Source organism: Oncorhynchus kisutch, linkage group LG11, assembly GCF_002021735.2.
Source record: "Oncorhynchus kisutch isolate 150728-3 linkage group LG11, Okis_V2, whole genome shotgun sequence".
NCBI classification, from domain to species: Eukaryota; Metazoa; Chordata; class Actinopteri; order Salmoniformes; family Salmonidae; genus Oncorhynchus; species Oncorhynchus kisutch.
In genome coordinates this window covers 46,370,171-46,395,235 of record NC_034184.2, presented here as the reverse complement: position 1 = coordinate 46,395,235, position 25,065 = coordinate 46,370,171, and the positions used below count along the sequence as shown (strand labels likewise).

At 43.3% G+C, this 25,065-nt stretch overlaps 1 protein-coding gene across 2 annotated transcripts in view; it reads right to left on the bottom strand.

Annotated features, from left to right (window-relative positions):
• The window catches only part of marchf5 (membrane-associated ring finger (C3HC4) 5), a 64,240-nt gene that overhangs the window by 12,959 nt on the left and 26,216 nt on the right, over positions 1-25,065 (bottom strand). For both annotated transcript variants that reach the window (XM_020495013.2, XM_020495012.2), the window contains exon 2: positions 21,274-21,476. In XM_020495013.2, the coding sequence (XP_020350602.1) occupies positions 21,274-21,476 (203 nt within the window). The remainder of the gene's footprint in view (positions 1-21,273; positions 21,477-25,065) is intronic.

Genomic DNA, 25,065 nt, shown 5'->3' with positions numbered 1-25,065 from the left:
TAAGAGTTGAACATAGACTGCACACACCACTTTGTGTGTGGAAAAAGGCTATACAGCATTTATTCCAAATTGTAAAACAGGGTCGTACAGGCTGTTCCCCCCCCCTCTATGGCCTGGGTCATATTCTTTAGGGTAGATCGCAAGCTACCAGTAGCTCTCAGCCCACTTATGAGTAGCTGGTCAATCAAAACTGCAAACTGTCATTAACAAAGCTCCCGGCTACGATCCAATCAAAGAAACATTAACGTTCTCACCCCTGGTTAGCCACTATTGGCTTAAAAAGCCAAACGTAACACAATATCTGCCAATATTTTTCCCGTCTGTCTGTTTGATGCGCGTGTTTGTCTATCACTCTGTATGTAGCCAGTTAGCGATGCTAATGATAACCATCTTATGGGTAGACAGGTTTTCCCCCCAAAACCTTCTCAATTAAATGTTAGCTGCAAAGAAGGCTTACCTGACAGAACAATATCTACTACTTCTAGATTATTTCATCAAATTGGGCGGCGGATTGTTTTGCAAACTCTGCCACGACATGTGCTGCAGAAGTAACAGCAGAAAAGTCACTAGACCGACACATTCCTCTCTTGCTAGATGTGTAATTGAAAAAGGGTAATTAGACTTTGTGTTTCAACCACATCATCTGATGTGACTTAAGGGTTGCCATGGATTCAGAACATCCATTTTTGTTGTTTCTCTCTGAATAATTGTAATATTGAGAGGAAAAACTGGGGGGAAAATATCCCAAATCAGGAAAAATAAAATTGAGAAAACAGAATTCAGGAAAACACTAAATATAACATTTAATGGGACCCCCTTAGTTTTTTACCAGGTATATTGACAGAAAACGCATCTCTTGTATACCAAGGACCTGGGAAAAAGTTGCAGGGTAGAGGTGAAGAGAAGAATGTGCCTATTTGAACGCTATAAAAACTGAGTAGCTTGCAACGTTTCATTTTTCTCATGCTTGAAAAAGGTCGTAGACCCCTGCATTAGGGGCACACCATAGAAAACAGTTTTGCTACAGAAAATCCTGTTTTAATGTTGGTTTTCAATCACAGGCCTTTTCGTGTCAACTCATTTCATTTGAGCATTTTTCCCCACTTATTTTAAATACTAGAATGCTACAAATAGCTCATGCAGAGGCGGAGTAGAGCACCAGTAAAAACACAGAGTACTAATCAGACAACACCTCTGAAGTTTGGGAACGTCTCGCTCTCCAGCAGGGGTCATAAGATGGTTGCTGCTGTCCTGGTGGTAAAATGCTCAGTGTACAGTGTACACCATCCACCCTTCTCTATCTGACCCTACCCCGTGTAATTTACCTACAGTGAAAGTAGCCCTACTTGAAGTGCAATGAGGAAAAACATACACACAGTGAAAACACATGGCAGACACATATGCCTACATACACACTCGTGAGATATTCAACGAGAAAGGTAACTTCAGCAGTAAAGAAAAGCACACAGAATAAACAAAGAACAACAAATACGCACACACCCTCCCGAGACATTCTTAAAGTACAATGAGCAAGGTGACTGAAGTTCAGCCATGAGGAAATTATGAAAAGAATGAGCTTCCTTTAGCATTCCTGTTGTACTCAGAGCAAAAGCATGCAAGGTATTGGGTTTGACTGGGAAACATTGACACTGGAATGTGTAGCGACAGAGGCTCAGGCAGAGAGGAGAGGAATGGATTCTCAATATGTCCTGAAGGACCAAAACTAGTTTTTAGATGAACACTACCAATCTTACTATGGCTGTGGAACACCTTCACAACGCGAGAGAGAGATAAATAATCGCTCTACCCTAATAACAAACCTGTGTCAAAGACCAGATCAGGCAGCCACCCTCTGTTATATATAGGCTAGTAACCCATATTTATATATCTTGTATTTTATCCAAATGTTAAAAAAAAAAACTGAAAAACAATACTTAGTAACAACTATGTCAACTGTCTAATAATATTAATTATGCTGTTAATTGATTAACAGCATAAAACTACTAAATAATAACTACAACTACCTATACAAATGAACAAATATCGTCACATATGTCCCCTTGTCAGACACACAGTCAAGTTACAGCCATGACCTCCATCTTCCCTTATTTTTCTTCCTCATTCCACTCTCGCATTCCAGAGCACTCAGGGGAAACCATGCAATATTTACGGGGACGGGAGACAACCTCCTCTCCCCACACAGGCCCATCCAGATACTATTAATAACAGCAGCAGGAGACCAGTGGAGAACACTAAAGGGAGAGAGGGGACATCAGTTCTCTGATGCGATGTAAAGGATTGTCCTTATCAGGGGCTAAAGCTGAGCTCTCGGTTGAAAAAAAACCTAGGCTATACCTCGAAGGCTTTCTTGGACAACATTAATGCTGCGTCATTTTTTTTGAGCAGGGCTGTGTTCATTTCTATTGCAACTTAATTCAGGGTCATGTCATGAATTGAAAACCTCAAGTAGAGGTTTAAAATTATTATTTTCTTCTATATTGGGTCGGCCGAGGCAACAGCATCAATTTGACATTGAATGGCAAACTACCTGCCCTCCAGGACACCTACACCACCCGATGTCACAGGAAGGCCATAAAGATCATCAAGGACAACAACCACCCGAGCCACTGCCTGTTCACCCCGCTATCGTCCAGAAGGCGAGGTCAGTACAGGTGCATCAAAGCTGGGACCGAGAGACTGAAAAACAAGGCCATCAGACTGTTAAACAGCCACCACCAACATTGAGTGGCTGCTGCCAACACACTGACTCAACTCCAGCCACTTTAATAATGGGAATTGATGGGAATTGATGTAAAATATATCACTAGCCAATTTAAACAATGCTACTTAATATAATGTTTACATACCCTACATTATTTATCTCATATGTATATACTGTACTCTATATCTACTGCATCTTTGTAATATATGTATCACTAGCCACTTTAAACTATGCCACTTTGTTTACATACTCATCTCATATGTATATACTGTACTCGATACCATCTACTGCATCTTGCCTATGCCGCTCTGTACCATCACTCATTCATATATCTTTATGTACATATTCTTTATCCCTTTACACTTATGTGTATACGGTAGTAGTTTTGGGAATTGTTAGCTAGATTACTCGTTGGTTATTACTGCATTGTCGGAACTAGAAGCACAAGCATTTCGCTACACTCGCATTAACATATGCTAACCATGTGTATGTGACAAATAAAATTTGATTTGATTTGATTTAAATGTGGAATGTTTTCGTGATCCTCAACTAGGCCAATGAGCTGATTACGTGGCACTGGTCATCGTGGCACTACAGTCCACTGTTAACACCCTCCGCCCCCATTAACAATGTTCCAGTGCCTTTGCCCTAGATCTGGGATTTCAGACAGAGACTAACTCAGTACATTGACCACTCCTCTTGTTACTACGAAGGGAGTCGAGAGACTTTCTGGTATGACAGAATTAAACCCCAGCAAAGCGTCAAGCTAAAATCTGCCAAATAATTTCAATTTTGGGGCGGCAGGTAGCCCAGTGGTTCGAGCGTTGGGCCAGTAACCGAAAGGTTGCTGGATTGAAACCCTGAGCTGACAAGGTAAAAATCTGTAGTTCTGCCCATGAACAGGCAGTTAACCCACTGTTCCTAGGCCGTCATTGAAAATAAGAATTTGTTCTTAACTGACTTGCCTAAAAAATAATATATATAATTAAACCCGTTGGTCACATTTGATCAGGTCAATGATTGCGGTGTCAATGTAGCCTAGTGGTTAGAGTGTTGGACTAGTAACTGAAAGGTTGCAAGTTAAAATCCCCCGAGCTGACAAGGTACAAATCTGTCATTCTGCCCCTGAACAGGCAGTTAACCCACTGTTCCTAGGCAGTCATTGAAAATAAGAATTTGTTCTTAACTGACTTGCCTATTTAAATAAAAGGTACAAAAATAAAAAATAAATACTACCTGTCCTGGAATTACCCTAACCACCACTGACAATGTAACCAGTGCTGTGTGTATACGTTTATCTTTTATATTGTAAGGAGGTGCCCCCTTCCACTGTGCCAATGAACTACTCCTGGGTCAAAGTGAGTAATGCCAACCAGTCAGTGCCCTCAGAAGGGTGATTACCAATAAGACAGCGCATGACAAGTATTTAGTAATATCACCCCTTCAATACCTATGTCACGCATCAACTCCTCCTTGATTTTCTACAGATGGGCAGAACAGATACTTTGAAATGGAGTCCTCTGACTGAAATACAGGTTGACACTGATGTCCGAATTGGGAGACCTTGATCTTAGCATTAAAATCAAACAAGACACGTATAACTTTTTATATGTATTTTGCTATTATTTAATTGAATGGTACCATCAGTAAGGGGGTTACCAGTGTATTCCTACAATATTTTAGGGAACTCCTGTCTTATACAGGACACCATACAGGAAGGTGTATTTGTTATATTACATTGTTATATTAGCAGAACACAGCTTCTACAGTATTATGTGAAGTATGGTTTATTCTACATGGAACTGTTACACTTCGTTTAGAATAGCCACATACAGTTGAAGTCAGAAGTTTACATACACCTTAGCCAAATACATTTTAACTCAGTTTTTCACAATTCCTGACATTTAATCCTCGTAAAAATTCCCTGTTTTAGGTCAGTGAGGATCACCACTTTATTTTAGAATGTCAAATGTCAGAATAATAGTAGAGAGAATGATTTATTTCAGCTTTCATTTCTTTCAATCGCCTTCCCAGTGGGTCAGAAGTTTACATATACTGCCTTTAAATTGTTTAACTTGGGTGAAACGTTTCTGGTAGACTTCCACAAGCTCCCCACAAAAAGTTGGGTGAATTTTTGGCAGATTCCTCCTGACAGAGCTGGTGTAACTGAGTCAGGTTTGTAGGCCTCCTTGCTCGCACATGCATTTTCAGTTCTACCCACAAATTCTCTATAGGATTGAGGTCAGGGCTTTGTGATGACCACTCCAATACTTGACTTTGTTGTCCTTAAGCCATTTTGCCACAACTTTGGAAGCATGCTTGGGGTCATTGTCCATTTGGAAGACCCATTTGCGACCAAGCTTTAACTTCTCGACTGATGTCTAGAGACGTTTTCCTACCTCAGGATGCCATCTATTTTGTGAAGTGCACAGTCCCTCCTACAGCAAATCACCCCCACAACATGATGCTGCCACCCCGTGCTTCACGGTTGGGATGGGGTACTTCGGCTTGCAAGCATCCCCTTTCTCCTCCAAACATAATGATGGTCATTATGGCCAAACAGTTACATTTTTATTTCATCAGACCTGGGGACATTTCTCCAAAAGGTACGATATTTGTCCCCATGTGCTGTTGCAAACCGTAGTCTGGCTTTTTTAAGGGTGGTTTTGGAGCCGTGGCTTCTTCCTTGCTGAGCAGCCTTTCAGGTTATGTCGATATAGGACTCGTTTTACTGTGGATATTGATACTTTTGTACCTGTTTCCTCCGGCATCTTCACAAAGTCCTTTACTGTTGTTCTGGGATTGAGTTGCACTTTTCGCACCAAAGTACGTTCATCTCTAGGAGACAGAATGCGTCTCCTTCCTGAGTGGTATGATGGCTGCGTGTTCCCATGGTGTTTATACTGGCATACTATTGTTTGTACAGATGAACGTGGTACCTTCAGGCGTTTGGAAATTGCTCCCAAGGATGAACCAGACTTGTGGAGGTCTACAATTTTTTTTTCTGAGGTCTTGGCTCATTTATTTTGATTTTCCCATGATGTCAAACAAAGAGGCACTGAGTTTGAAGGCAGGCCTTGAAATGCATCCACAGGTAGACCTCCAATTGACTCAAATGATGACAATTAGCCTATCAGAAGCTTCGAAAGCCATTACATAATTTCCCCGTGCGGTTTAAAGGCACAGTCAACATAGTGTAAGTAAACTTCTGACCCACTGGAATTGTGATACTGTGAATTACAAGAGAAATAATCTGTCTGTAAACAATTGTTGGAAAAATAACTTGTGTCATGCACAAGTGGTTGAAAAGAGTGGTTGAAAAGTGAGTTTTAATGACTCCAACCTAAGTGTATGTGAACTTCAACTGTATGTTCAGCAATTGCACTCTTCTCATATTACTTTGTAGGCTACTGACCAATGCAAAGCTTGGAAGAAGCTTTGAATTGGACAGTTGTCTACAGTGGTATGAGAAGAGTGAACTCTGCCTGTTGGACACATGGGTTGAGTGCACTCCACCCCTCCTGCTACCTGACTGCACCTGTCCATAACCCATAAGGGAGGTGGAGAGGGCCATGGCGGAGTGGTGTCAGGCATATAACCTCTCCTTCTATGTCAAGGTGCCCCCCCAAATTGATGGGGCCGCAGTTGGAGAGGGTGAAAAGCTTCAAGTTCCTCTGCGTTCACATTACTGACAGCCTGAAATGGTCTGTCCACACAAACAGTCTGTTGAAAAAGGTGCAAAATCACCTCTTCAACCTCAGAAGGCTGAAGAAATGTGGCTTGGCACCCAAGACCCTCACAAACTTCTACAGATGCACCATTGAGAGCACCCTGTCGGGCTGTATCACAGCCTGGTACAGCAACTGCAAGAAGATCATCAAGAACCTCAGCCAACCCGAGTCATGGCCTGTTCACCTGGCTACCATCTAGAAGGCGGAGACAGCCCAGGTGCGTCAAAGCTGGGACCAAGAGACTGAAAATACAGCTTCTATTTTCAGTCCTTCAGACTGTTAAATAGTTACCACTAGCTGGCCTCCACCCAGCGCCCTGCCCTGAACTTTAGTCACTGTTATTAGCTGGCTACCACCCGGTACTCAACCCTGCACCTTAGACTGCTGCCCTATGTACATAGTCATTGAACACTGGTCCCTTTAATAATGTTTACATACTGTTTTACCCACGTCATATGTATATACTGTATTCTAGTCAAAGCTTCTGGGAAGGCTTTCCACTAGATGTTGGAACATTGCTGCGGGGACTTACTTCCATTCAGCCATAAGAGCATTCGAGGTCGGGCCCTGATGTTGGGTGATGAGGCCTGGCTCGCAGTTGGCGTTCCAATTCATCCCAAAGGTGTTTGTTGGGGTTGAGGTCAGGGCTCTGTCTAGGCAAGTCAAGTTCTTCCACACCGATCTAGACAAACTATTTCTGTATGGACCTCGCTTTGTGTATGGGGGCTTTTGTAATGATGAAAAAGGAAAGGACATTCCCCAAACTGTTGCCACAAGTTGGAAGCACAGAATCGTATAAAATGTAATTGTGTCCTGCAGCATTAAGATCCCTCTTCACTGGAACAAAGGGACCTAGCCCGAACCATAAAAAACAGCCCCAAACCATTATTCCTCATACACCAGAGTCCAATGTTGGAGAGCTGTACACCATTCCAGCCAACGCTTGCCATTGTTCATGGTGATCTTAGGCTTGTGGGCGACTGCTTGGTCATGGAAACTCATTTCATGAAGCTCCCAACAAAGTTATTGTGTTTCTTCATAGGCAGTTTGGAAGTTGGTGTTGCAACTGAGGACAGACCATTTTTACATGCTACACGCTTCAGCACTAATGGTCCCGTTCTGTGAGTTTGTGTGTCCTACCACTTCGCGGCTGAGTCGTTTTTGCTCAGGGACATTTCCACTTCACAACAACAGCACATACAGTTGACCGGGGCAGCTCTAGCAGGGTAGAAATTTGACCAACTGACTTGTTGGAAAGGTGGTACCCTATGACGCTGCCACGTTGAAAGTCACTGAGCTCTTCAGTAAGACCATTCTACTGCCAATTTTTGTCTATGGTGATTGCATGGCTGTGTGCTCGATTTTTATACACCTGTCAGCAATGGGTGTGGCTGAAATGGACAAATCCACTCATTTGAAGGGGGGTCCACATACTTTTGTATATATAGTTCATTTATATTCCAGACTCTGATAATTCTCCTACTCATATTTATATTTCTTCATTTATATTTCTTTGCAATGTCCACAAGTACATTAGCCGATATTAGTAGTTCTGGGATTTGTCCCGAGGGAAAGATGTAACAACGGACATAAGGAGAGATGACGCGAGACATAACTAGCCAGTTAGAATAGAATATTGTGTTGAAGGACAGCTGAGCTGACTCATGACCGGGCATTCAACTCGCAGTCGATACCATTTCCACGGTAACATGCATTTACATGATGTGATGAAACGTTGAAACTAAGTTGCAAGCTACTGTTGTAGCAGGGTGTTGAAGAACGAGTGTCCTATGAAACACATTCCAGACCCTGGCTTTAGCCATCATCAATTTTACAGAGCTAGATAGGATAGCTCGCTGTATAAGCACAAGGTCAGCGCAGGCTTTAGCCGAACTGAATTAGCTGACCATCTTGTTGGCGAGACAGGAAGGGAGAAGTTCAACTTGAAAATCCATTCTCTCCATAGCAAAAGCTATCTTAACTGACCTCCCTGTACTCACTACTGCACTTGTTTGTTGTGATTGCATGGCAAAGACGCACCCACATCAAACCACACCCCCAAGATAACTCAAATTTTCCTTCAATCATGGCCGCAAACATTTCTTAATGAGCATTTACGAAAAACAGGAAGTGCAGTCACCCTTTAATACACGATTGCATTTAGAATTGTTGCACAGTGACTGGGCTTATTAAAGCACGTTTCACTCCAGCAGTAATGAGCTGAGGAGCTGCAGCAGAAATCCTGCTCAAAATAGGCTCTATATGCTATGCAGGTGTGATGGCTATGCTGGATAAATAAGATAGGCTATACGACGACTAACGAAAATACACACACGCCAATTTTATTTCCACTACATTATGCAAATGAACCTATAGACCGATACACACTACAGTCAAATGTATTTCCATCGACTGGTATTTCCATCAATGATTTTCACTGAATTGCCTGTAGTGATGGTGCTAATGCTATTTTTGGAGAAAGGCATGACATTCGGTCTCAAATGTAAGAACACTGGTGTTTCAGTCCAAGATGGCGGCTTTCTCCCTCTCTACTTAGCGTGCAAGGCAGTCATAGGACTGCAGTGGACATTTCAGCTGGCTACAGAGACCCGAAAAAACAATGGAAGGGTGACATTTGTCACCTCAAAGCTACCAAAGGCTAAACGAGGAACAAAAACTTTTAATTTCCTAAAGTAGTTATGAATATATTGGTTTCCTGCCTCCTGACAGTTCTGCCACTTTCCAGGATTGTGTCTTAGTGCACCTATGTTTACTAACCAGATTGATCCCGCTTGAGCACATTAATCTGGGCATATTTTGATGACCGCGTCGGAATCCCTTACGCTTTCTCCATGCCTAAACATTACGCCAACCCCGGCTAGAGGGAACTGGGTCACACTTAATGTCTATTGGCAAAACGGAAAGCTGAGCAATTCATTTCAGCGCTTGGCAGCAGATTCCATAATTAAGATTATTAAAAGATGGGAGATGGGAGAGAGAGAGAACTGCATCCCACTTCTTAATTGGCGGGCAGGCAGGTTGGCACACTGTTCCAACCCACTTGTTTAACCTCTCCCAGAAGGACCAGCAAGGACACACCATCATTCATTTTACACCACCGGCCAAATCCGCATGATAGGATGGGTCGAAATGATCAGTTGCTGATGTAAAAATAGCTAGCTTAGCATACCAGTGCTACAGCTAACTGCACTCTCCTCTCCTACTAGAAATCACAGAGCTTACAGCTCACAACTAGCAGAGGAAAAACATGACCTGAGTGGTAAGCTACATCCAAACACATACACCATGGTGTAAATCCACTATTGTGATGCTGCACCAACCAGAGGCCCGGCCCTGAGAGTAGGAACATGAGTAGGCCTAATGCCCGTCAGGCTAACAAATGAGCTGGGTTCAGCCTGTCAGCACTCGGGAGGGCTCGCGAATGGCACAGCGGTCTAAGGCACTGGTTCGATTCCAGGCTGTATCACAACCGGCTGTGATTGGGAGTCTCATAGGGCAGACCACAATTGGCCCAGCGTCGTCCAGATTAGGTTTAGGCTGGGGTAGGCCGGCATTGTAAATAATAATTTGTTCTTAACTGACTTGCCTAGTTAAATAAAGAATAAATAAAATAATTGTAAAAATTAATTAACACCACCCAGTGCCCATACTCTAGCTCCGCCTTTATTACACACATTTAAAGCTGTCCTCCATGTTTGTGTGCAGTTTCCAGGGCTGATTAAAGACAATTAAACATCTTAAAGCCATTGCCAACTGTGGGAAAGTAGACAACTTTAATTTTCTTCCTAAATTTACTTCTTAGCAGCCCAGTCAGATATATAAATCTAGACACAGAATCTGTTTATTTTTTTATTTTACCTTTATTTAACTAGGCAAGTCAGTTAAGAACAAATTCTTATTTTCAATGACGGCCTAGAACAGTGGGTTAACTGCCTGTTCAGGGGCAGAACGACAGATTTGTACCTTGTCAGCTCAGGGGTTTGAACTTGCTGATTACTAGTCCAACAATCTAACCACTAGGCTACCCTGCCGCCCCATTTAGTCTCGTGTCTGTCTGTAGGCCACAGTGATCAAGCCCAAAAAAACTGCTGAATCCCAAGAACACACTTAATCCCAAAATGGCGTAGCAGTCGGACATGTGATTTGTCTTGTCCCGTGTAAATAATAGTTTTCCTCATTTTTTTCTGAATATATTAAGTATATATTTTAATCTCACTTTCTATCCGCGGACTGAATATACTCTCCTGCAACCCGCCTCACCCAATGTGGTACGGATCTGCTATTTTTATACTTTAGAACCGGAACCCCCACCAGAAGTCAGTTAGCCACTGCTAGCAGTCTTCACTGTTAACTTGGACACCAGCCAGCCTCAACTCGGTTTATACCTGCCAGTCTGCACAGCGCGATATCAACCCAGAGCATATCGGACTGCTTTTTCTCTACCACATCTCCAGATTCCTACCGCAAGCTCTGGACCTTTACACCGGATCATCACAGCTAGCTAGCTGCAATCTGAGTGGCTACACCCGTCCCGAAGCAAGCACCAGTTAGCCATGAGCTAGTCTCGAACTAGGCCCATCTCCTGGCTAGCCGAAGAGGTCCACCAGCTAATTCTTGGGCTACAATACCTATTTGCCAATTTGCCTGGACCCTTTCTTGCCGATACGGAGCCCCGCCGATCCATCACGACTGGTCTGCCGACGTAATCGTCCGAGGTTGTTTCAACAGGCTTTTCCGTTGCGACGTCGCCAAAGATCCATCTGCTGGCCACGGCCCGCTAGCTTTCTGAACGCCTTGTCTCCAGCTCGCCTAGCGTAGTAGCGACTACCGAACAGCCCCGACTCACCTTTTGCTGCTCATTGGACCCTATGATCACTCGGCTACTCATGCCTCTCCCTAATGTCAATATGCCTTGTCTACTGCTGTTAAGGTTAGTTATTATTATTATATTATTGTATTATTTCACTTTGGAGCCCCCAGCCCCTCCCTAAATGCCTTAGATAGCTCTTTTGTCACACCCTCTACACATGCGGAGACCTCACCTGGCTTAAATGGTGCCTCCAGAGACGCAACCGCTCTCATTGTCACTCAATGCCTAAGTTTACCTCCACTCCAAATGTCCATCCCCAACTTCAACATTTTCCGACAAGATAGAACTGCCAAAGGGGGTGGAGTTGCAATCTACTGCAGAGATAGCCTGCAGGGTTCTGTCATAGCTACTGTTTACAGGCCTCCTGGGCCATATACAGCCTTCCTCACTGAGTTCCTATCAGACTTTGTAGTCATAGCAGATAATATTCTAATATTTGGTGATTTTAATATTCACATGGAAAAGTCCACAGACCCACTCCAAAAGGCTTTCGGGGCCATCATCGACTCAGTGGGTTTTGTCCAACATGTCTCTGGACCTACTCACTGTCACAGTCATACTCTGGACCTAGTTTTGTCCCATGGAATAAATGTTGTGGATCTTAATGTTTTTCCTCATAATCCTGGACTATCGGACCACAATTTTATTAAGTTTGCAATCACAACAAATAATCTGCTCAGACCCCAGCCAAGGAGCATCAAAAGTCGTGCTATAAATTCTCAGACAAAGATTCCTTGACGCCCTTCCAGACTCCCTCTGCCTACCCAAGGACGCCAGAGGACAAAAATCTGTTAATTTCTTGGTGACGGGGCAGTATTTTCACTTCTGGATGAAATGCATGCCCAAATTCAACTGCCTGCTACTCATCCCCAAAAGATAAGATATGCATAGTATTAGATATAAATCACTCTGAAGTTTCTAAAACTGTTTGAATCATGTCTGTGAGTATAACATAACTTATTTAACAGGCGAAACCCCAAGGACAAACATTCCATTTTTTTTTTTGAGGTCACTCTTTTCAATGGAAATCCAGATTTCTAAAGGACCTTATTGCAGTTCCTATCGCTTCCACTGGATGTCAACAGTCTTTAGAAATTGGTTGAGGTTATTCCTTTGTGTAATGAAGAAGTACGGCCATCTTGAACGAGGGTCACTTGAAGTGTACTGTTAGATATAGGTTTTCTTCCTGTATTGAACACAGATCATCCCGTCTTCAATTTTATCGAATATTTACGATAAAAAATACTTAAAGTTGTATTACACAAAAGTAGTTTGAAATGTTTTGGCAAAGTTTACAGGTAACTTTTGAGATATTTTGTAGTCACGTTGAGCAAGTTGGAACCGGTGTTTTTCTGGATCAAAAGCGCCAAATAAATGGACATTTATGCCAACAAAAGAAGCTCGTCAAAGGTAAGGCATGAATTATATTTTTATTTCTGTGTTTTGTGTCGCGCCTGCAGGGTTGAAAAATGGTTTCTCTCTTTGTTTACGGAGGTGCTATCCTCAGATAATAGCATCGTTTGCTTTCGCTGAAAAGCCTTTTTGAAATCTGACATGTTGGCTGGATTCACAACAAGTGTAGCTTTAATTTGCTATCTTGCATGTGTGATTTAATGAAAGTTAGATTTTTATAGTAATTTATTTGAATTTGGCGCTCTGTATTTTCCCTGGCTTTTGGCCAGGTGGAACGCTAGCTTCCCACATATCCCAGAGAGGTTAACCACCTAACTGAGGAACTCAAATTAACATTGCGCAATACCCTAGATGCAGTTGCACCCCTAAAAACATTTGTCATAAGAAACTAGCTCTGAAGCAAGCTTCCAGAAAATTGGAACGGAAATGGCGCCACAACAAACTGTAAGTCTTCCGACTAGCTTAGAAAGACAGTACCGCTCGATCATCCTATTTTTCCAACTTAATTGAGGAAAATAAGAACAATCCGACATTTATTTTTGATACTGTCACAAGGCTAACTAAAAAGCAGCATTCGCCAAGAGAGGATGGCTTTCACTTCAGCAGTAATAAATTCATGAACTTCTTTGAGGAAAAGATCATGATCATTAGAAAGCAAATTACAGACTCCTCTTAAAATCTGCGTATTCCTCAAAAGCTCAGTTGTCCTGAGTCTGCACAACTCTGCCAGAACATAGGATCAAGAGAGACACTCAAGTACTATATCTCTTGACACAATGATGAAAATAATCATGGCCTCTAAAACCTTCAAGCTGCATACTGGACCCTATTCCAACTAAACTGCTGAAAGAGCTGCTACCTGTGCTTGGCCCTCCTATGTCGAAAATAATAAACGGCTCTCTATCCACCGGATGTGTATCAAACTCACTAAAAGTGGCAGTAATAAAGCCTCTTGAAAAAGCCAAACCTTGACCCAGAAAATATAAAAAACTATCAGCCTATATCAAATCTCCCATTCCTTTAAATTTTTTTAGAAAAATCTGTTGTGAAGCAACTCACTGCCTTCCTGAAGACAAACAATGTATACAAAATGCTTCGGTCTGGTTTTAGACCCAATCATAGCACTGAGACTGCACTTGTGAAGGTGGTAAATTACCTTTTAATGGCGTCAGACCGAGGCTCTGCATCTGTCCTCGTGCTCCTAGACCTGTGCTGCGTTTGATACCATCGATCACCACATTCTTTTGGAGAGATTGGAAACCCAAATTGGTCTACACGGACAAGTTCTGGCCTGGTTTAGATCTTATCTGTCGGAAAAATATCAGTTTCTCTGTGAATGGTCTGTCCGTTGAGAAATCAACTGTAAATTTCGGTGTTCCTCAAGGTTCCGTTTTAGAACCACTATTGTTTCAACATATATATTTTACCTCTTGGATGTCATTCGAAAACATGTTAACTTTCACTGCCATGCGGATGACACAGCTGTACATTTCAATGAAGCATGGTGAAGCCCCAAAATTGCCCTTCCTGGAAGCCTGTGTTTCAGACATAAGCATGGCTGCAAATGTTCTACTTTTAAACTTGGACAAAGATAGATGCTTGTTCTAGGTCCCAAGAAACAAAGAGATCTTTTGTTGAATCTGACAATTAATCTTGATGGTTGTACAGTCGTCTCAAATAAAACTGAAGGACCTAGGCGTTACTCTGGAGCCTGATCTCTCGTTTGACAAACATATCAAGACTTTTCAAGGACAGCTTTTTTCCATCTACGTAACATTGCAAAAATCAGAATTTTTCTGTCCAAAAATGATGCAGAAAAATTCATCCACGCTTTTGTTACTTCTAGGTTAGACTACTGCAATGCTCTACTTTCTAGCTACCTGGATAAAGCACTAAATAAACTTCAGTTAGTGCTAAATACGGTTGCTAAAACCAAAAGATTTGATCATATTACTTCAGTGCTAGCCTCCCTACACTGGCTTCCTGTTAAGGCAAGGGCTGATTTCAAGGTTTACTGCTAACCTACAAAGCATTACATGGGCTTGATCCTACCTATCTTTCCGATTTGGTCCTGCCGTACATACCTACACGTTCGCTACGGTCACAAGACGCAGGCCTCCTAATTGTCCCTAGAATTTCTAAGCAAACAGCTGGAGGCAGGGCTTTCTCCTATAGAGCTCCATTTTTATGGAATGGTAGAGCTATAGAGCTCCATTTTTATGGAATGGTCTGCCTACCCATGTGAGAGACGCAGATTCGGTCTCAACCTTTAAGTCTTTACTGAAGACTCATCTCTTCAGTAGGTCATATGATTGAGTGTAGTCTGGCCCAGGTGTGTGAAGGTGAACGGAAAGGTTCTGGAGCAACAAACCACCCTTGCCGTCTCTGACTGGCCGGTTTACTCGGCCTCGTCTCAGGATGCTACCTGTCCCAGACCTGCTGTTTTCAACTCTCTAGAGACAGCAGGAGGGGTAGAGATACTCTTAATGGTCGGCTATGAAAAGCCAACTGACATTTACTCTTGAGGTGCTGACCTGTTGCACCCTCGACAACTACTGTGATTATTATTATTTGACCATGCTGGTCATTTATGAACATTTGAACATCTTGGCCATGTTCTGTTATAATCTCCACCCGGCACAGCCAGAAGAGGACTGGCCACCCCTCATAGCAGTTGATGTAAGGGCTGACCAACTTGCCCTCTAAATACACCTATGCTGTCTTCAACCAGGATCTCAGCGATCACTGCCTCATTGCCTGCATCCGTAATGGGTCCGCGGTCAAACGACCACCCCTCATCACTGTCAAACACTCCCTAAAACATTTCAGCGAGCAGGCCTTTCTAATCGACCTGGCCCGGGTATCCTGGAAGGATATTGACCTCATCCCGTCAGTAGAGGATGCCTTGTCACTCTTTAAAAGTGCTTTCCTCACCATCTTAAATAAGCATGCCCCATTCAAAAATGTAGAACTAAGAATAGATATAGCCCTTGGTTCACTCCAGACATGACTGCCCTCGACAAGCACAAAAACATCCTGTGGTGTACTGCATTAGCATTGAACAGCCCCCGCGATATGCAACTTTTCAGGGAAGTCAGAAACCAATATACACAGTCAGTTAGGAAAGCTAAGGCTAGCTTTTTCAAACAGAAATGTGCATCCTGTAGTACTAATTCCAAAAGGTTTTGGAACACTGTAAAGTCCATAGAGAATAAGAGCACCTCCTCCCAGCTGCACTGAGGCTAGGAAACACCGACACCACTGATAATTTCAATAAGCATTTTTCTACGGCTACCCCTACCCCGGTCAACAGCTCTGCACCACCCGCAGAAACTTGCACAAACCCCCCCTGCTTCTCCTTCTCCAAATCCAGACAGCTGATGTTCTGAAAGAGCTGCAACATCTGGATCCTTACTAATCAGCTGGGCAAGACAATCTGGACCCTCTCTTTCTAAAATGATCCAACAACATTGTTGCAATCCCTATTACTAGCCTGTTCAACCTGTTTTTCGTATCGTCTGAGATCCCCAGATTGAAAGCTGCCGCAATCATCCCCCTCTTCAAAGGGGGAGACACTCTAGACCCAAACTCTTATAGACCTATATCCATCCTGCCCTGCCTTTCTAAAGTCTTCGAAAGCCAAGTTAACAAATAGATCACCGACCATTTCGAATCCCACCGTACCTTCTCCACTGCAATCTGGTTTCCGAGCTGGTCATGGCTCTCAGCCACGTTCAAGGTCTTAAACAATATCATAACCGCCATCGATAAAAGACAGTACTGTGCAGCAGTCGTCATCGACCTGGCCAAGGCTTTCGTCAATCACCACACTCTTATCGGCAGACTAAATAGCCTTGGTTTCTCAAATGACTGCCACTCCTGGTTCACCAACTACTTCTCAGAATTCAGTGTGTCAAATCGGAGGGCCTGTTGTCCGGACCTCTGGCAGTATCTATGGGGGTGCCACAGGGTTCAATTCTCGGGCTGACTCTTTTCTCTGTATACATCAATGATGTCGCTCTTGCTGATGGTGATTCTCTGATCCACCTCTGCGCAGACGACACCATTCTGTATACATCAACTCTCCATCCGTGACCTTCAACTGCTTTTAAATGCTAGTTAAACTAAATGCATGCTCTTCAACCGATTGCTGCCAGCACCCACCCGCCTGCCCGACTAGCATCACTACTCTGGACAGTTCTGACTTATAATATGTCGACAACTACAAATACCTAGGTGTCTGGTTAGACTGTAAGCTCTCCATCCAGACTCACATTAAGCATCTCCAATCCAAAATTAAATCTAGAATCAGCTTCCTATTTCGCAACAAAGCCTCCTTCACTCATTCTTCCAAACATACTAGAGGTCGACCGATTATGATTTTTCAATGCCGATACCGATTATTGGCTGGCCGAAAAAGCCGATACCGATTAATTGGCCGAATTTTTTAATATTTGTAATAATGACAATTACAACAATACTGAATGAACACTTATTTTAACTTAATATAATACATCAATGAAATCAATTTAGCCTCAAGTAAATAATGAAACATGTTCAATTTGGTTAAAGTAATGCAAAAACAAAGTGTTGGAGAAGAAAGTAAAAGTGCAATATGTGCTATGTAAGAAAGCTAATGTTTCAGTTGCTTGCTCAGAAGATGAGAACATATGAAAGCTGGTGGTTCCTTTTAACATGAGACTTCAATATTCCCAGGTAAGAAGTTTTAGGTTGTAGTTATTATAGGAATTATAGGACTATTTCCCTCTATACCATTTGTATTTCATTAACCTTTGACTATTGGATGTTCTTATAGGCACTTTAGTATTGCCAGTGTAACAGTACAGCTTCCGTCCCTCTAGTTAGCGCATGCTAACTAGCTAGCCATTTTACTTCGGTTACACCAGCCTCATCTCGGGAGTTGATAGGCTTGAAGTCATAAACAGCGCAAGGCTTGACACACAACAAAGAGCTGCTGGCAAAACGCACGAAAGTGTTGTTTGAATTCATGTTTACGCACCTGCTTCTGCCTACCACCGCTCAGTCAGATGCTTGTATGCTCAGTCAGATTATATGCAACGCAGGACACGCTAGATAATATCTAGTAATATCATCAACCATGTGTAGTTAACTAGTGATTATGATTGATTGTTTTTTATAAGATAAGTTTAATGCTAGCTAGCAACTTACCTTGGCTTACTGTATTCGCGTAACAGATATATATATAAATATATATCTATTTTTTAAATCTGCAAATCGGCGCCCAAATATACCGATTTCCGATTGTTATGAAAACTTGAAATTGGCCCCAATTAATCGGTCGACCTCTAAAACATACCCTAGTAAAACTGACTACCCTACCGATCCTGGACTTTGGCGATGTCATTTACAAAATAGCCTCCAACACTCTACTCAGCAAATTGGATGTAGTCTGTTTTGTCACCAAAGCCCCATACACTACCCACCACTGTGACCTGTATGCTCTCGTTGGCTGGCCCTCGCTTCATATTTGAACATAATACTACCACCGCACTATCCTTTGGTCGTTCAGTCTGCCTGGCTGCCTGAGCAGAATAATGTGTTGAGTTCAGCTAGAAAAATCACACGTCAGACACAGCGTGACACATCACAACCTCTGGAATCTAAGGACGTCATAATTTGGCTGCAGAAGTATAATGATGGTGCGGTGAAATTAGATAAATGTCATAGGGATGCGTTAGTTCAGTCCGTTTCCAGTCCCCAGAGCAGGCAGGGTATTAGAGGAGAACGGGAAGTCACCGGGAAGATTGCTGATCCAGTTGGAAGGCTGGCAGCGTCAGTGTGCTGCTGATTTGTCGGGTGCTCTGGTGCTGTCCGAGCAGTCAGCTATTTTTGGGGCCTGGGTTTTTAAGTGATATATCAGCAGCAGCGGCAGGCAGCCCCGGTCTCCTCTCTGCCGCTGGTTGATGAGCTGCTCTCGTCATGCCGTGGCCTAATTTCCTCTCTCCCTCCCTTCATCCCTCGCAATCACTATACACCTCTGTCTGTACATAGGGGGAGGCAAAGAAAGCTTGCTCGGAGGAGCAGAGACTAGTGCACTTCAATGTCTGCCACATCACAGAGCCTTTTCTCTCCATCCCTCTCATCCTTACCCATCTCCCAACCATCCCTCCCTTACCTCATCTTTTACCCTGTGGATGTCTACATCAGTCTGTTTCTCCAGACACCAGAAGAGGTCTCTTCCCCTCCCTCATCTCTCTCTCCTCCTAACACCTGGGTGACGACCAGTAGATTAGTTTGGGCCTTAGGAGATAGCGTAAATAAGAATGCCTATCTGTGTGCCTCCTGCAGGAAGTTATCATTAGTATGGGTACACAGGACTTCCCACGCATCAGCTTCCACTCTCTCTGTGTGTCGGAAAAGTCTCAGAAGGCTTCCGGAGGTTTTTCATTCACTGTTAAATCAAAGGTAACATAAGCCCCTGTGTGCTGGTGTCCACGACTCAAACAATGAGTGATCGAGGACTAAGCCTCCTACACGATTCGCCAAGGGACGTTAGCTTTCAATAGATTAGGACACATTTAGAGGAGGACCCGTCCAAATAAAACACTGCCTCATGATCTCATCTATCACTTTGTTACTGCCAGACCAAACCACCGGGGTACTCAAAAGAAAAAGGAACACAAACAAACTTGTGGAGGATGTGTGTGTAGGGGAACTGATGAACATGATAATAAACATTGAGGCCACATTTCATGGGTGGCTCATCTGGTGAAGACGCCGGCCAAAAACAACGGACCCTGATTTTTATTTTTATTATCTACCTGCCACAGTGGCTGGTGGACCAAAATGTTCATTTCCCACCCTGTTTGTCATGTGCCATGACTTTATCAACGACATCACTAGTGGTATACCGTACTTGCCATATACGACTAGGACCTGTATCCCAGTGTTCCCAATTACCTGAATGCTCCAGAGACGAGGTAGAATAAAGTGCCCTCGTCTCCATGCTCCAGTCCAGCTGGTTTAGCTGAGCCTGCTGCTTATAGTCACACAGAGGTGACTGACAGCACTGCCAGGCCTGCATCTAAAAATACAACGTGGCCCTGCTTACCAGCAGAGCTTGCCCACCCGCCCGCATACATTGTATTATGTCCAGGCCTTACTTCTCAGTTTGCACCTAGTCTCAATGTGGTCACTATTTAGTCAACATTTAATGGTTAATGACCCACTTGTTCTGGTAGCCGCAGTAGCTCAAAGTGCCAACTACATACTAATTAGACGTCTAGGCAGAGTGATTTAATAGCTTCCCCATATGCTAGAAAATATACAACAAGTGTTATTCCCCAAAGCAGTTTCCAGGGTTTCTGCTTACATAAAAGTTCTCTCCCTCACGGTGACTGACGGGAGCTCAAAGTTCTGTCATCGCTGAACGAACGAATGCTGAGCTGAGGAACAACCGCTTAAGGAAAGTGACAGTTGCAACGCAACACTTTTTGGAGAGGGTTGGCCGTGTTAACTTGATGACTAAGTGCCAGTGTTTGGGAATAATCAGTGCCTCGTCACTCTGACGTGCTGAGGTTAATTAGTGGGAACCGCTCCTCTCTTCACCCCCTCTCCAAATTGCCAGTGAGGCTGAAACTGGCCGGTAATGAGCCGATAGCAGACCTGGGTTCAAATATGATTTGTAATGCATTTTAAATGATTTTCCTGGGCTTGACTGAGCTTTGCCTGGTGCAATGAAACCAATAGAATTAACACAATAGGAACAAGTTCAAAGCCCACACATTTGGCACACCAGGCAGGCTAAAGCAAACTATTAGAAATATGTCTCATACCATTTGAACCCAGGTCTGGTAATGAGCATCTGGCGGGTGTCCTGCCCGCTCCTATTCCTTGTGTAACTTCTCCCTCAAACTGTATATTTACCAGACTCGCCACACATAACCTACCCTCGCTTTGGGAGTAAATAAACATGCAGTGAGTTGAGACAGGCGGAGTGCTTTTTAGAGCTCTCAGGTCCCCCTCCTAATTCACAGAACTGACTCACTGCCCCTGTGCTGCATCCGTTATTAAGTAAAGTGAAAGACTACTGTACTTCAGATTCGGCCATGATTCAGCTGTTATTCCGTGACTGTGCTGACACACGCAGCAAAGCTGTCTCAATATAGAAGGTAAGCTGGAACAGAATTACAAAACACTCAAATGACATGGGCCTGAATCATAACTGACTGAAATCATAACGCATCACATAAGCAGTTCATTCATGTCAATCTCTCTACTCCTTACTCCAGATGTGTGATAAGCATACAGGTGAAAATCAGGGAAGACATTAGCTTGGACAGTGTGGCGACAATTCGATGATGTAGCCTAGAAACAGCGTGACATCATAAATTCAGGAACAACATCCAGCGCTGTAGCGCTAACTACTTCCTAGCTAATATTCCAGGAAAACTCCCAACTCTTTAACTATCTCCAAGAAACTCCAGTCCAGCCCATATCCCCCAGGCCTCCACCTCAGCCCTGTCATATCATACCCAGCTTGGGGAAGACGATGAGGTACTCTGCGTTGCACTGCGGACAGGACACGCGGGCCGTGCTGTTGCCCCTCTGCTTCTCGTCCACCCAGCGCTGCAGACACGCCTGGTGCACCCACTTGGTGGAGCCTCGGCAGCGACACGGACGCACCCACTCCGCCGTGCGGTCATCCTCATCTGTGGCGAAGCATACCCAGCAGCTCCTGAAACAAACAAACACAGGAGATAGGTTGTTACACAGGCACGTAAAACACACACAGGCAGAGGTCTCACACTCACACACACACAGTGGCTGAAACACTGGGGCTGTGAGTTTTTGTATCAATCTGTATACCAGTAAATTAAGTATTCTCAGTGCATTTGACAAAGGGCAAAGCAAACTTGACCAGAGCCAAGGCAGTTCTTCAAATGTAGGCCTTCCATGGCAATAAACACCCTCACCTCTGGTACGAGGAAACACAACTGAAGCCCTGCCCCCTGGGCACTGATTGACAGGTAGGGAGAGAGAGAGTGCTCCTCTGGAACAGGAAGACAGAACAAACAGGTACCCAAGACAAGACAGACTACATGAGATCTTGCATTCACCATGGAATGCAGGCTTAAAAAGAAATAAGGTAAAAGCCTACAAAATCCCAAACTATTAAGTCATACAATCATTCTGTGAAGGTCATAGGAGTGTGTGTGTGTGTGTGTGTGTGTGTGTGTGTGTGTGTGTACACTGTTACACACACTGCAGCTGAAGAAGTCTGATCTGGATCAAACTGAAAACACCCTACATCTGAGGGAGTGCGCTGTCCAAAGCACCGGGCCAAGAGAAGAACGCTTGAAATGCAATCTCAACCCGTGGCCTCAGGGGAACAGCACTCCGAAAGTGGGCAGTCAGCAGAACAGTCACCTCTAATACACTGGAGGCCAAAGGCTTGGCACAGGCTTTTATACTTGGGGTTACATTTTGGATAAAGGTGGTTGGAGGACATTTTCTTAGGTCAGGCCTAGCCCTTAGAACCGACAACGGTGTTGTGTAGTGATCAAAGAATCCTCTGACAGTTGACTGAATAGATGTGTCCTGGAATACAGTGACGGTGCACAACTCAATCAAGATCAATAACGCAAAGAATCTGCTCAGTGAGGAAAATGAACTGAAAAGCTGTGTATGCCAGCAGCGTCAAAGCGTAGGCAGCCTACTAAATCAATAGGGCCTACATTTTCCTGCCATGTGGACACAGCACCTTATACCACTGCGACCTGTATGCTCTAGTCGGCTGGCCCTCGCTACATATTCGTCGCCAGACCCACTGGCTCCAGGTCATCTACAAGTCCATGCTAGGTAAAGCTCCGCCTTATCTCAGTTCACTGGTCATGATGGCAACACCCACCCGTAGCACGCGCTCCAGCAGGTGTATCTCACTGATAATCCCTAAAGCCAACACCTCATTTGGCCGCCTTTCCTTCCAGTTCTCTGCTGCCTGTGACTGGAACGAATTGCAAAAATCGCTGAAGTTGGAGACTTTAAATTGTAATTATTTGCCTACCTCCTCATGCCTTTTGCACACAATGTATATAGACTCTTTTCTTTTCTTTTTTCTACTGTGTTATTGACTTGTTTATTGTTTACTCCATGTGTAACTCTGTGTTGTCTGTTCATACTGCTATGCTTTATCTTTGCCAGGTCGCAGTTGTAAATGAGAACTTGTTCTCAACTAGCCTACCTGGTTAAATAAAGGTGAAAAAAAAAATGTCTAGGACCATATGCACAGGCAAGAGTCTACCTGAAAGTCCTTCTTAAACATGCCACAGGCAAATACTAATGGAAAACAATGGCCATAATGATGATTTTGATCAATGCAGGAAGGATAAATATGATGAATAGTAGCACTGAGATAAGCCCGGTTGATGTTTATAGAGAATGGATAACAAACTGGTCTGTCTTCTGTAGGCTACTAGTTTATCTCCATGCTTGATACAGTGTGTGCTCCTTGGTAAGACATTCCACATATATGCCAGAGGCCTTCTGCCTTAGTATGTAGTAGATCAGGTATTCACAAACTGGGGTACGCCAAATAAAAATGTGATTCACATTTTATAAATAAATACATATATATCGAAATTTTCAAAGAGTCCATTTATATTTTCCAACAGGGCTATACATTTGGGTGAGGTTTATTTCCTCGCCCGAGTAGCCTAGTTTCACTGCCAAAAATAAAATGAAACCATCTACTATTCAGCAAAATAAAACAATGTCAAATACAGGTAGCCTAGTCAAATAATTAACATCCAAATCACATTAACCGTTACTCTCTCACGGGATTTCCACTAACGGTCCGTATGTAGCCAAACTGCTGTTCATTCTGTTTGCTCGAAAATTGATAAATGGTTAAAAAAAAGTAAGGCCCGCGTCCATAGAGACATACCAGCTCTACTGGTAGTACTGCTACTACCAGCAGTACTACACCTGCACCTGTCGACGACACAAGTTGTTCTGCTTCAACAAGTACATCCAATGCTAGCATCAGTAATTCTACATTTGTTGTTAGTCCAGCTAGAAAACTAAACAGGCACAGACTGTGTGTGGAAAATGATTTAAGACTGAGACTCTCTCCAATACAACTCAACATTGCAGAGTTATGTGCATCCTTTCAAGCACACCCTTCTCATGAACCTGTGGTGAGTTATTCACAATTTTCGATGAACAAATAAGGTTTTATATTTAAGATGGTTAAATAAAAGAGAAAAATGATTGATTATTATATTATCATTTGTGCCCTGGTCCTATAAAAGCTTTTTGTCACTTCCCAGGAGCTGGGTTGTGACAAAAACTCACACTCATTGTTATGTTTAATAAATGTATCGTATAGTGTGTGTGTGTGTGGCAGGCTTACAATGATGGCAGAAAAACAACATTTGAGAGTGCACTGACCCTGGTGCTAGAGGGGGTATGCAGCTGGAGGTTGAATGTTTGAAGGGGTACGGGACTAAAAAAGGTTTGGGAACCACTCTAGTTGAGCAATACTCTAAACAACTGTGTTCTTATCAGCGGAGCAGAGAGGGTGACTGAGCATCATCATCTCCCTCCATCTCCATGACATTCAGACAGATGTGGTGTTCTGATCCGGAGCCAAGCCATAATTGAATAGAATTACTCCTTGCTCTCAGCCCAGCCAGGTATTAGGCCATAACAGGCCATTGATCAACCTGTGAGCCTCATCCAAAACTCATTTATCCCATCCTCCCTTCTTCCTCTTCTGTCCTCCCACACAAAGACCCTCCTCATGACACTCCCTTTGCATAGGGAGTAATGGTCCAACCCTACACTTACCAGGGGACTCAAAAAATACTAACTTGAGCCTCTATTCCCTTTGAATGAAGCCATTCAGGTAAACACTTGACCTGCAAGCATTTTACACTGAGTAAACTCAAGTTAATCATGCTTCCTGCATGGGCGATGCACTTTACCGCATTAATAATTGGTTTGGTTTGCAGCAATGAGCGTAGACGAGGAATAATTAAAGTAACATCAGTCTCAGTGAAACATCTGGGGAGAGATTAGATATCAAAACACCTTGACCTTGTCGGCATAAGTCAAGAAACAGCTCATCATCTTGCCTTTACATCATTAAAATCAGTTGCGTAGGAGAGATGTGTTTCATTACTGCACGTATTAATGTGTGTGGTGTAGTTTGGTCTGAATAATGCAGACCAATCCAAAACCATGCTATTATTCCCACTGATGCTCAGCCATCTACAAAGGACATCATAATCAGGTCTAGGACTATATAGCCAAAGCAAGGTTTC